General features: G+C 40.7%; 1 protein-coding gene across 2 annotated transcripts in view; it reads right to left on the minus strand.

The window, feature by feature from the left end:
• Positions 1 to 12,056, minus strand: part of RBBP6 (RB binding protein 6, ubiquitin ligase) — a 31,178-nt gene extending 19,122 nt beyond the window's left edge. Inside the window, exons 1-4 of one of the 2 annotated variants that reach the window (XM_063143327.1) lie at positions 11,832 to 12,056; positions 7,365 to 7,464; positions 3,812 to 3,850; positions 3,455 to 3,491 (exon numbers count right to left, since the gene is read on the minus strand). In XM_063143327.1, the coding sequence (XP_062999397.1) occupies positions 3,455 to 3,491; positions 3,812 to 3,850; positions 7,365 to 7,464; positions 11,832 to 11,997 (342 nt within the window). In that variant the 5' untranslated portion in view covers positions 11,998 to 12,056. The remainder of the gene's footprint in view (positions 1 to 3,454; positions 3,492 to 3,811; positions 3,851 to 7,364; positions 7,465 to 11,831) is intronic. The other variant, XM_063143328.1, reaches the window with a different exon arrangement.
• Between the last annotated feature and the right edge of the window lie 369 nt (positions 12,057 to 12,425).

Here is a 12,425-nt window from a genome sequence, read left to right on the forward strand (position 1 = left end):
AAGGAAAGTTAACAGCTCGTTGTCACTGACTGTTAAGCAGGCGTGGCCATAAAAAGCAAAATACTGTACATCTTTTTCATGAAAAAGCGCTGTACAGATTACAAGCAATAACTCATCTTCTAAAAAAGGGGAAGGGAATAAACAGTGTTATCTTGGCCACTAAAATGTCACAAGCAGGTCTCTCTACCTGCTATGATGTTAAGGTTAATCTCTTTTCCCTTAAAAAATTCAATTTCAGCTGTAATTTCCATCAGTCTCTGACTTCATAACCTATTTAGACAAATGTGAGAATCATCTATTCTAGGGATGGGCAAAAAGTCAGTCTCTAGCTGTTTTGGAATACAATCCACAGCATTCCGGACCATTGACCATGCTGGCAGGGGTTTCTAGTTGAAGTCCAAGACATCTAGAGATCTACCTTCTGCCAACCTCTGATCCTTGTCTCTGGATAGCCATAAATCACTGATTTGCACTGCACATTCACAGTCAGATCCATGCCCTACAATGAACTCTGGAGTGTCATAAATGACCAGAGCAATGTTGTTGCTAGCCCTGTAGAAGGTGGATTTCAAAATTCTTTGTCACTTGCATCAACTATCTAGTTGTCTGGACAACCAGGTGCTTAGGATTTTCTCAGTGTGGATTCAAGAGAACCAACTATGGAAAAGAACTCAAAGTATTTGCAGTATTGCCTGAAAAAAGTCTAACCCTACAACACACATCCTACATATTGAACTGCCTCAATAGGCACAGTAACTTTGAACTGGAAACTGTTTCCAGTAAGTTAGCTAGAGAAACTGGACTGGGAAAGTAGAGGAAAGTGGGGAGATGGGGACGACACAATACTAGGGATCAAAGATTGCCATTGCCACTGTTATGACAGAACGACTTAAAATGCTTCATGGAGATCAGTCAAGGCTTCAGTTTCAGCCACTGAAGTTCATGCGAAATCTGGCAAGGAAGGCGTAGAAGTTTGGTGATATGCTCAAAGAGCATACCACACAAAGGATATCAGACAGTGGGAGAAAAAGCAAGCCAAGAACATGAATTCATAGATTTCATCTCAGCTCAATAGCTAGCAGTTACTGTGCTTTTCCTCGCCTGTCTTCTGGGTGTACTAGGAGGAGAGGGGATGTCTCTTCACACTGGGCTTTAGAAAAGGCAAAAGCAGCATACATCTCTCCCAACCCATGGGGGGAGATCTTCTGTCACACTGAGCTGAGCCTAGTGCAGTGTTGGATTTGCTGAGTTTTCTGCAGTTTGTAGAGAAAACACAAGAGGAGATACTTTCCAAAACAGCAAAGGGTATTTGCTCCTGATAAGTGGATTTGAGGATGCCTGGCTAAGAATATCATGCTTATTAGATCCAGGGAACCCTTATAAAAAGACACAACACTTCTTGGACACTAAAGCAGCAGCACTGTGTCACCAATCACAAGTGTACTCTAAGGGAATGGCTAATCCTGCATTTATACCCTGAGACCTTAGAGCCTAAGGATTTCCTTGAAACTGCATTAACTTGCTTCTCTTAACTTTCCCTCCAATTAATCTGAATCAGTCCAATGCCAAACCCGGACTTCAGACTTTAGGTTGGCCCTTTCAATCTTAATCCACTCTGGGGCACTGAAATCTTCTCCCTGCCAGAGAGACAAAATTCCCTATAGCAACTAAAGACTTCATACACAGAGTTGGAAAGACCAACCACAAACAGAATTTCCTTCTAGTTCTCACTTGATATGGCACCTGGATGAATTGGCACAGAAGATGGGGAGTTTTTTCTCAATGAAAAAGGTCTAAAAAGCTTTAAAGCAGAATTGAAACAGCCACATGCCAGGTCAGCAAATGTAACTGCTCCAGGTGACTTGACAGAGAAATTATACAAAATTGTCCCCATCTCCACTTCAAAGTGCAAATCACTTACTATGATGGTATGTGTGGGTAGGCAGATTGCTGAAGATTTATGGGCTATAACATTTTGTGGACTTGTTTACAAGCCTGCTTTAAAAAGTGCACCTTAGTAATTGATATACACCCAGATGTTAATAGACATGTCAGGGAACACACAGTTCTAAATGAAAGTTGAACTTTATTTGTGAACATAGAGTCTGTTTATATACATGCTAACAAAAATGCTTATTAAATAAGAATTAAATAAATGTCATTTATACAAATCCACTACATTACTTATTATGGTTTTGCACCACTATGATCCGAAGCACCTTTGAGACATATACAACTAATGGTCATGTGCAGCCCATGGTTTAAACATTTTAATAGGCCACGAAAAGGCTAACATATTTAACCACAATTTCATCAATAATCTCACTGGTCAACAAGACCGTGATGTAGCATTAAGAGACCACTTGCCCCATTCTAATAAAATGCCTAGTTGTAATTCTCACTGAGAATACTTCGCAATATTTTAAATTAAGCAAAATTATTAGGGGCAGAAAAGCACAAATGTGTACTACAGCTAAAATTAATGAACTGAAATGGAAGAAAAAATACTACCCATATAACTGTACATAAGCAATGGTATCTAAAGAAGGGCTTTTACTGAAGTATACAATTCAAGAGGACACCCAATGGCAAGACAAAATTAAGACTTTGGGGGGAAACCAAGAGAGGGAGAAAAGAAAGAAGGGGAATAAGTCCTTATTCGATGGGTTTCTCAGAAATTTATTAGAACAAATAGCTGGGTTGTTATTCCCAAATACATCTCACGTATGACCATTTTGACTAATTTGTGTGCTGCTCACAGAAAAACGGAAGCAAGTCTGGGACGTGGAGAATAGCAGTTCTTGTCCTAAGAGGTTTTCTACTCGTGGAAATCATGTGGACATATTTGTATATTCTAGTGTACATTAGTTGCACAAAAATGCCTTTGATGCATCAATGTGTTTGAATCACAAGTAAAGAGAAAAAAGTTTAACCATGCGGTTTTTGATAACATTTTCAAAAAACATTAAGGGAAATATTAAGAGCAAAACCTAAGAGATACAATGTGGTAGTGGCAAAAAAAAAAAGATACACTCCAAATGTTTTTATTTCAAGAAAACAAAAAGCACACAACAACCTATACAAACATACAGCTACCAACTAGAGACACACAGATGCAGAACAAGGTAATCATGTTCAGTAGTGCAAACCTTAACTTACACGATCTTTAATGATCATACATTATCTGTACAACACAAAGTCATACAGGCGATAATCTAGCATTCAATATGCAATACAGTGTGTCACTTGGCACAAGTGTTAATATTTACATTAAAATGATCTGCATTGCTCATTTAACTATATGGAATCAAAATACAATGTATTTACAATATCAAAGCACCTCTATGGGAAATTAATGAAAAATATTTTTAAAAGTAGTTTATTGCTACATTACGGTTTTTAAATTAAGCAGAATGTGTAGAAGAAAAAAGTGTGAGATTGTGTTTTTACATACTGCTTTTGAAGTTCCACTCACTGGATCAGTTCGGCTTCTAAAAAGGGAAAATAGACACGGTCAGAAAAACAAAGCATATTGCACAAAATAGAGAAAGCCGCTGCCACCACCACGGATACCAATGGTCCTTATACAATAATCGCCCCTTAAAACTAAGGAAGGCAAAGCTCTGATCCTGCAGATAAAGCACATGAAGTTTATATAACCAAAAAGGACCTGTCTAACGAGGCTGAACATGCAAAAGCTTACACAGAGGCCAAATCCCCACAACGTGAATAAGGCAGCCAACTTGGCCAGGAAAGAACCCAGCTATAGGGTAGATTTATTAAAAGTGGTAGTAGTTGTCAAAAACATCACCTGAGAGGAGTTTCTAGGATTCTGTATAATTTATGTGCTCTGTGATAAAGAAAAAAGTCTCATTTACTCAATTTTAAATAAATCTTGAAAATTTTACAATAGAATTTTATATTTTCTATGAAATGACTGGTTTATTAAATACAAAAGAATCCCATAGCTAAATCTTGGGGCCATGGCAAACATATTAACAACAAAGAGGGGCATCAACCACTGCATTTTGAGATATAGGCAGCTACTGGATGATCATGATTTGTGGCCCAGAAAAGATGTCTAATATGTAATTACAATGCTACCAATTGCATTTGATATAAAATGCAATAATTAAATACAGTGCTTTCAAAGTAACTTTCAAACTGCCTAAATTTCTTTTGGGCACCTAGTGTGTAGACAAAAACACTGCAATTTTTTTTTGGGGGGGGGGGGGAAATCTGCTTCACTGAACATGGATTCATTTCCCGAGGGATAACCATGGTATCTTGACGCAGAAAACAACACAGTTTTGTGGGATCTTAAAGACTTACATATTTATTCTAGCATAGGATTTCGTGGACACTGTCCACTACATCATATGCATAGATTGTATTTATTAATTGCCTCTCTCCCCCCACACCCCCAAATGACGTACAATAAACCTACTAAAGGCTTGGTTCTGATGTAACGGGAAACCATGGTTTTCTGCTATTTGAAAACACCATGGTGAGCCTGGGGCTCACACAGGCCTTCCCTCTCTTCTTCCACAGATGTGAAGAGACCTGAAGCTTTTGCTTCAGATTTCATGTGACGCACAGTTCTCCATGACATCCTAATTCAGGAAACTGTCCTTCTTTAAGCTAAGGTTAGTGAGAACAAGCTAGTATTTCAAATGATAGCTTGAGATCTTAGCTTCTTCTCAACAAACCATACTTTAAATAAATAACAGCTCTAAGTTTGGATGTCACATGAAAGAGAGAGAGAGAAGCCCAAGGGTCTCCATGGCTAATTCACGTAGTGGGAAAGTATGACTTCCTACTAATATCTGATCTGGGGCCAATATATATACCACTAGGATTAAAAACCTTTGCAGCACATACCTTCCATACTTGTCATAGGCCAATCAACAATTTAAATATAAGCAGCAAGTAAACCAAGATAAACACAGCTGAATTCCCCATTATTTTATTATATCTCATCATTTTAGGGGTTGATGTTCAACTCATGTATCTTATTGAGGAAAGAGCTAATACTGAGACCGATCTCTTCCAGCAGGCCTACCCAGATGTTTAACATGTCCATTTTTAAAAAAATATTGTATCAGTTTTTTAAATGTTTTTAATCAGTTTTATGCATTTTATGATGATTTAGTATTTAATGTTGTTCCCTGCCTTGATCCAGAGAGACAGACAGGTAAGAAATAAATATTCTATTCTATGCAGCCTTTTTATCCACTATCTTTAGTGGTATAAAACAAAGGTCATAGGCACATAAAAGTTAAAACTATAGATGGGGTGGATCACCAGAAGCAATTCCATTTTTATGGGATCGGATTCTTCTATACATGCACACACACAACCAACCTGCTCCTTGCACCAGGGCAATCTATAAGAGTCTATTCCATGGAAGCTTTCTTGGCTATGAATAATGCTTTTGCAGCAGGGGTGATTTTGCCAAGTAGCAGGGTGAAGCAACCTTCTTCAGGCAGCATTGGGTGGGTGGGAAATAGATGGAAGACTTAATGCCTGAATGGTGCTGCAAGATATAATGTGTTATATACATACACACACACACACACACACACACACACACACACACACACACACTGACTCTAGTGGGCTGTGTGAGGGGTGGGGAATGGGACCTGGGCTCTGCTTCAGGCAACAAAATGTCTTAAGCTGGCACTTGAGGATTTTCAATGCTGTCCCACAAAATGCCTTTACTGATAAGACTGCAGAAGCAGATAAGAATCATCAGTACTCCCACTTGGCTTTAAAGGAACAAGACAATGTTCCAGGGTGGGTTGATTTAAATCACAGGTTTAGCATGCTTATGATTAGATTTAATTGTAAAATGTTAATTTTTAAATGAGAGAAATTTAGAAAAACAAACAAACTAAAAAACCCTCATTTTTAACCACATTACACATCTATAGCACAATATCCTTCAGTGCTAAGCCCATGGCACCTATGACTGTGAGTTACCTGGAAATGTGTGATCTAACTACCAAGTACTCAAATGTGGGACCATTTTTCTCTCTCACACACACAACTATTCACATGATAGCCTAATAATGGCTGAGAAGGTATCATGAACTACTTACCACATATGCAAGTACATCCTTAGGACAGGGAACAATTCAACACATAATCCCCAGGAGCACAATTCATCAGAATCCCACCCTATCCAAGTTCCATTGCTCTTGCCTCTCGCCCCCCTCCGCCCCCTATTCATTTCAATAGCCCACCAGGAATGAGTTCTGTGTCCAGGAACCCCTGGTCAAATGAAGAGCTGCTGACCGAATTATGAAACTTGTGGACAAGCCCCAATTTCTATACTGGACAACTAGGCCCAAAGAACTTCTCCTTGATTTTTTCTTCTTTTAAATGTAACCCTGAAAGACCACAGTGAACTTGTTTAAATTTCTAGGCTAGCTAATCCCAAAAAGGCTGAAACAGGCAACATAAAATATCTAATAAAAGATGAAACACAACAACAATACATGCTAAAGTTCTTTTTTATTACAGTTTGACCTCTAAAGGAGAATTCAAATCGAAAACAGTTCTAACATTTGCAGACCTACATACTACCTGACTTCAGGAACCAGAATCTACAAACTCAGGATTTAAGTCCAATTCTGAGTTACTTGCCAAATTCCAAGATGGCAGGAAAACAACTATTAATAGCACAATAGGACCACCATGTACTTGAAGTGGGCCAGTTAAAGTAAAGGACATATAAAATAATTCAAATGGAATTGACTTAATTCCAATACTTCCTTTGTTAAAGGACTTCCAGAAAGGATACTGAATAATTATAAAATTGCATTCAGTAAACTGAGTAAGGATCTTGTTGCCTGCAACGTCCCAACAGTCTTATTAAGATAACTTGGATCGACTTACATGGGTTTACTACAGACTAGTAGCTTAATGTTGCCTAGCCCATCCACAAGGAACTAGCACTCTCACTGGGGTGGGGGGATCTGACAAAAGCCCTATCAACAACAGTCTTGCCACTTTTGTCAGCTACTCATAACTAGCACATTGTAGCAGGAACTGAAGAGAAAAAACAGAGAGGAGCATCAGGGTCAGAACTAGTAACTCTCTGTCATAGACTGAAGTGTAAGTCTGTGGTTTACCATAATTGCCATATTGGACAAAATGAACTTGCACAAAAAGTTCTGATACAAGGTGGAAGGAGTTATAATTTACACATTTCTTGCATCACTAAGCTTTATTCTAGCAAAAATCTAAAAGTTAAACATCTCCTTTCTAATTACAATGAGAACTCATAACAGTACTATTGTAGGTAAATGAGAGAGAACCCAAACTCTTAGTTCTTAAAAGAAAAGCCAGGCACTTACATGACATATGTTTTGCTTGTACATTTTACTCCACCAATAGGAATTCTTCTGACTATAACCGATGAGTTCTTGGGAATCAGGGCATTATCATCAGTGTATTCTAAAAAGTGAGAGAGCACATACAGCTGTTAAAGAGTTCACATTTGAAAGGACCGACATGGAATTTCTTCCCACCAAACCATAGGGCTTTTCAGCATTCATAATCATATGGGATGGTTTGTACTTATCACACTTGTAATGAGGCAGCATTTGGTGCAAATTTAGGCTACTCACATCTCTATATTGTACGCTAATGAAAATTTATCAGGAAGCCAACACACAACCTGTTCAAAACATGAACATGAAATTTGAGCTACAAGCATAATATTAATACAATACTTTAACATAATAGGGCAGTGGTGGAAAACTTGGGGCCTTCTAGACATTGTTGGGATAAAATCCCCATCATTTTTGAACACTGACCATGTTGGCTGGGAATGATGGGAGTCCAACACCACCCAGAGGACTACAAGTTCCCCATCCTGTCTTAGGGACAGTCTAAATAGAATGTATCAGATTTTGAAAATAAACTAAGAGTGGGAAATGTTTAATATTTATAGCAGAAGGGACTTTCATGTACAGAATACTCTAGCATTTCAAAGTGCATGAAGATTAGGGATGCATAGGATTCTCTCAGTACAATCCTATCTGTCTCTCCAATCCTATATATCCCACTAGTTTAATACTTAAAATAAATGCATTTCTTTATTAGAACCTACTGAAGTCAAGTTCCAAACATGAGAAACCACCCTAATATCTCAAATGGCACCTAATTACAAAATGATTAATATAAACTAAACCTTTGCATTCCTTTGTTGGATTTCATCTGTTTTGCATGCTTTGTTTTTTTAACCTATAGAGTATCAAAATTTATACTCTATAACATATTCCCCCATAGGGTCTTATGGCCAGCAGGCATGAAAGTTTATATTAAGTATGGACATATAGGAACCTGTGCACTGGTCAATATTATCTTCTTTCCAGTGTTGCTCTGCCTTAGCGCATCCACATAAAAAACAAAGTGGCAAAGAGAAACGAAACACCCATGACTGATAGGTCAGAAATGATAGACTGAAATACTAAGGTTAAATAGTCAATGGTGGGTTATTGTGGTTATTTTCAGTGACTACAGAGTCCCTTGGCAAGAGTGACCAAAACGATGGCCACCACTCTAGTCCAGCCAGCAGAACTTGCAATGGCTGATGAGATACCAGGGAGAAGACTGGGGGGGAGGGGGGATATGTCAATCAAACACACTGTTGACTAATAGTCAACTTGATGCTGGCCTTAATCCATGCCAAAGTTGATTATAATCATGTCTGGGGAGTACGCCCTCAATAATCAACCGTGGAGTTTACTATTAACTCACCATTGATTATTGTGTTATCCAAACACCGCCACTGTCACTGGGCAGATAAGAGAAGTTATTTTTGGCAAGTGAAAATGAAATTACTGTTTGGTAGGTAAACTGCAAACATTCATACTCGAGAAATGATCAAACTGGTTCTCTTTACATGGAAAAGCCTTGTTAACTCAATGTATCTGGTAGATGGCACTGATTCAGATTATAGAATAAACTGCAGGTCTTAACATGTTTATATTCAGATTAGTTAATATTAACCAAGTTATTCTTTAAGAGAAACTTAAGTTTTTACAATTTAAAATAAAACCCAATTTAAATTAAAAATCTCATTACTTTTTAATTATTAATCCTGGACACTGCAAATATTTATCTGATCAATGTGGGTGCTTAACCATGTGTCTTTAAAAAGACCTACAATAGGAGTTCCCAATCTAGGCACAGCCAGCAAAAGTTTTTGACCCCTACAGCTGGGCACAAATAACAGACAGTAATCCTTGGCTGTGGAACCATTAAAAGACCTTCAGAATGTCAAACATGCTGTAACAGCTCTGAATTGCCAGAGGATCTGAGAAATTTCTATCCCAGATAGCTGTCTGAATAACTGAATCACATCAAATGTTAAGTGGTTACAGAAAAATAACTGAGTCCAGTGTGAACTTCTCTGGAGAAAATTTAATTTTCCTATTTAATTTTCATTGTGTTTTCCCAAACAGTCTCTACACAATTTCAGCTAGAACTATATCCAGTTTTCAAGAGTACCAAATTTTCATAATTGTACTCCTATTGAAAAAAGGACCTTGAGGGGGGATTATGAAATACCTCATTTTCCTTAGGAGTACTAGCACATTCTGGGATACACTGGTAGATGAACTCCTGTAACCTTGTTGCCTAACCCAATTGGTAATTTCAGACATCACCAATCTATACCTACATTTAAATTAAGCACCCTCAGTGGAGCATATGCCAGATTCCATGAAAGATGAACATTTTTGCTACTAATTCCCTTCCAATGTTGAAACAACACCACCTTCCACCAGATTTTTCTGCTAGCTCATTACTTCCTGAGTCTGAGAGATACCCAATGCACACACAAATGATCTCTTCCCAGTGATGTGGAGTAGAATCTTTTTCCAAAGCGGACAAATTTCCAGTGCTTTATTTATCTGCAGAACTTTTTTTCCTTTAATAAGTTCATTAGTAACAGTAACACCAAAGACAAATACAATATTAGGCAAACTGGGCAGTTCAAAGTTGCAACTAATGCTTTCAGGTGTTTATCCCTAGCAAGTATGAGAGAGAATACATGTATATCTCTGTGAAATGGAAATGCCCCAACAACTCTCATGGAAGAGAGCTAAACTCCACTGAAATAGGTGAATGGTTCTAAGCATATAGTTCTTTGGGTTGATGAAATTAATTAGTGCATGGGGAGGGCTAAATGAGTGTGTTGCCCATTTTCAATACATTTGTTTCTTTCTTACATTTAAGGGAAGTATAAGCTATTGTCTTTATTTTTACCAATATTCCAGTAAACGTGTACGTAGTATAATATTTAAATCACATTAAATGTGTTTTAATATTTTTCTCAATTTTTCAGGTCACAAAATTGAGGTTTATTGAGACAAGAATTAGCAAGAGGTACTTTTTTTTTAGCTTTGTTGTTTATTTTTCTTGCATTTAGTAAGCATGCTAAATTATCACAGTAGTTTTTCCAATGCAAATTAACCTAATTTGGTTCAGAAAAATTCTCCAGTGCCAAGATTTTTTTTAAAAAAACCACCCCACATCTTTGTCTCTTCCACAAAGTCTTATGTGAGAGAACAGCCTCTGCAGCAGTTCCAGTCTGCTCTGTTCACCAAAATTTCTGGTAATGGACATCAAATTTAAAATGACGTACCCTCATTAATAGCAAAACAATTTGCATTTGCCTAAAGATTCACATTCAGCCAGACTGAGACTGCTTTTTAGAAGGGTCAAGGTTACTGAGGGCTACTGGTCCTTTTTAGGTCCTGGTATTATCAAAGTGACTGTACACCAGGTCTATCACATGCTTAGGGAATTGGTGTTATCCAGTGTATTGATCTTGGGCTATTCACTCTTACAAAGCACATCTACTGTGCAAGCTCATGTACCAATTGTGAAATCAGAAACAGGAATCTGTTGAAAGATCCACCATTCAGGCAGAAATTCATGCCATGCCATCAGGCTATAAGCTCAATAAGACTTTACAGACATTCAAATATGAGCAGGCCAGCAATGGCTACTAGCTATTGAACTGTTTAAGCAGTATGTGAAGCCTTGGAATTTTCATTAGGCAGAAGCGAATGGCTCACGTATAACTACTGTTTACCATCCACTTCCTCTGACACATCTGTTGACAGGGCTCTGGACTAAACAGGCCAAGGAGCAGAGCCATATAAATCTAGTTGACATAACAGAAAGCTATGAGGGTCCTAGCTGATGGATTAACCCACTTCTGGCTTAATCATGAAATCTATCGCACCTCTCAGGAAGGGGTAGAAGAACAATTCAGCCACCCTACCCACAATGACCATCATCGGCCCTAAAACATTGCCCCGGGGTACCAACCGCTTTTTCAAGGAAGCAGCACAAGTTCTAGTATATCCATGACACTACACCTTCCCGCCCGCACAAGTCCTTGGGGCACGGGCCTGCCTCACACTGCTCAATAGGGCCACAAAATAGCTAAGCAGTAGCCCAAATGTTTTTCATGCCACGAGCTCCCGGGACAGGGAGGAGGCCTAGCAAGTCAAAATACGAAGGACACTGTAGTCACACTTTTAGGACATGAAGCCGGGGGGCGGGGCGGGCGCGCGGGGCTAAGCCGGGATCCCCAATGCCCCACGACCGTCGCCGCTTAACCTTGGGCCCGTCACCTTTCCCGAGCCTCGCTTGGGACGCGCACCGGAGCAGGGGTCGCGCCTGCCCAGGTTCAGCCCAGGCCAAGGCCTCTCCGGGACGGGGTCGGTCAGGCCGAGAGCGAAGGCCGCAGCCCGCCCGCCGGCGCCACGTGCCTCCGGCCGGCCGGCCTGCTGCCCACCTACCTTCTTTGGTCTGGGCGTTGGTGATCTGGAGGTCGCAGTCGGCCGCCTTGAGCTTCTCGCGGCCCATGATCTGGCGCTTGAGGTCGCAGAGCGAGATGTGCAGCCCGTCGAAGGTGACCGTGTCATAGTTGAGCTTCGAAGAGAACTTGTAGTGCACGCAGGACATGGTGGGGCGGCCTGCCGGGCGGGCGGGGAGGCGGGCAGGCGCGAGGGGCTAGGCCGCGGCGCACGGACTGGGCTGCCGGGCCCGCTCTCAGCCGGCGAGGGGGGCGCGCGGGCAGGCGGCTCGGCGGCGGCGGCTCCTCCTCGTCCTTACAGGCCGCCTCGCCCCGCCATGGCCCTCAGCGACAGCGGCGGTCCCCGTCAGGCGCTGCGCTGGGCCGGCTAGGCCTCCATTATGGCGGCGGCGGGGGCGGCAACGGCGGCGCTTCCGGCTCCTTCCCTTCCCCTCAGGCGATGCGGGCCGCACCGGCCCCGGCTCGACGGCGGCCTCCTCGTCCTCCTTTCGCGCCTCCTCGTCGTCAGCGTCGTCGTCGTCCTCCTCCTCCTCGTCGTCCTCCTCACGGCGATGCTGCCGCTGCTCTTCCTTCTCCG

This window comes from Elgaria multicarinata, chromosome 17 (assembly GCF_023053635.1).
Source record: "Elgaria multicarinata webbii isolate HBS135686 ecotype San Diego chromosome 17, rElgMul1.1.pri, whole genome shotgun sequence".
NCBI classification, from domain to species: domain Eukaryota; kingdom Metazoa; phylum Chordata; class Lepidosauria; order Squamata; family Anguidae; genus Elgaria; species Elgaria multicarinata.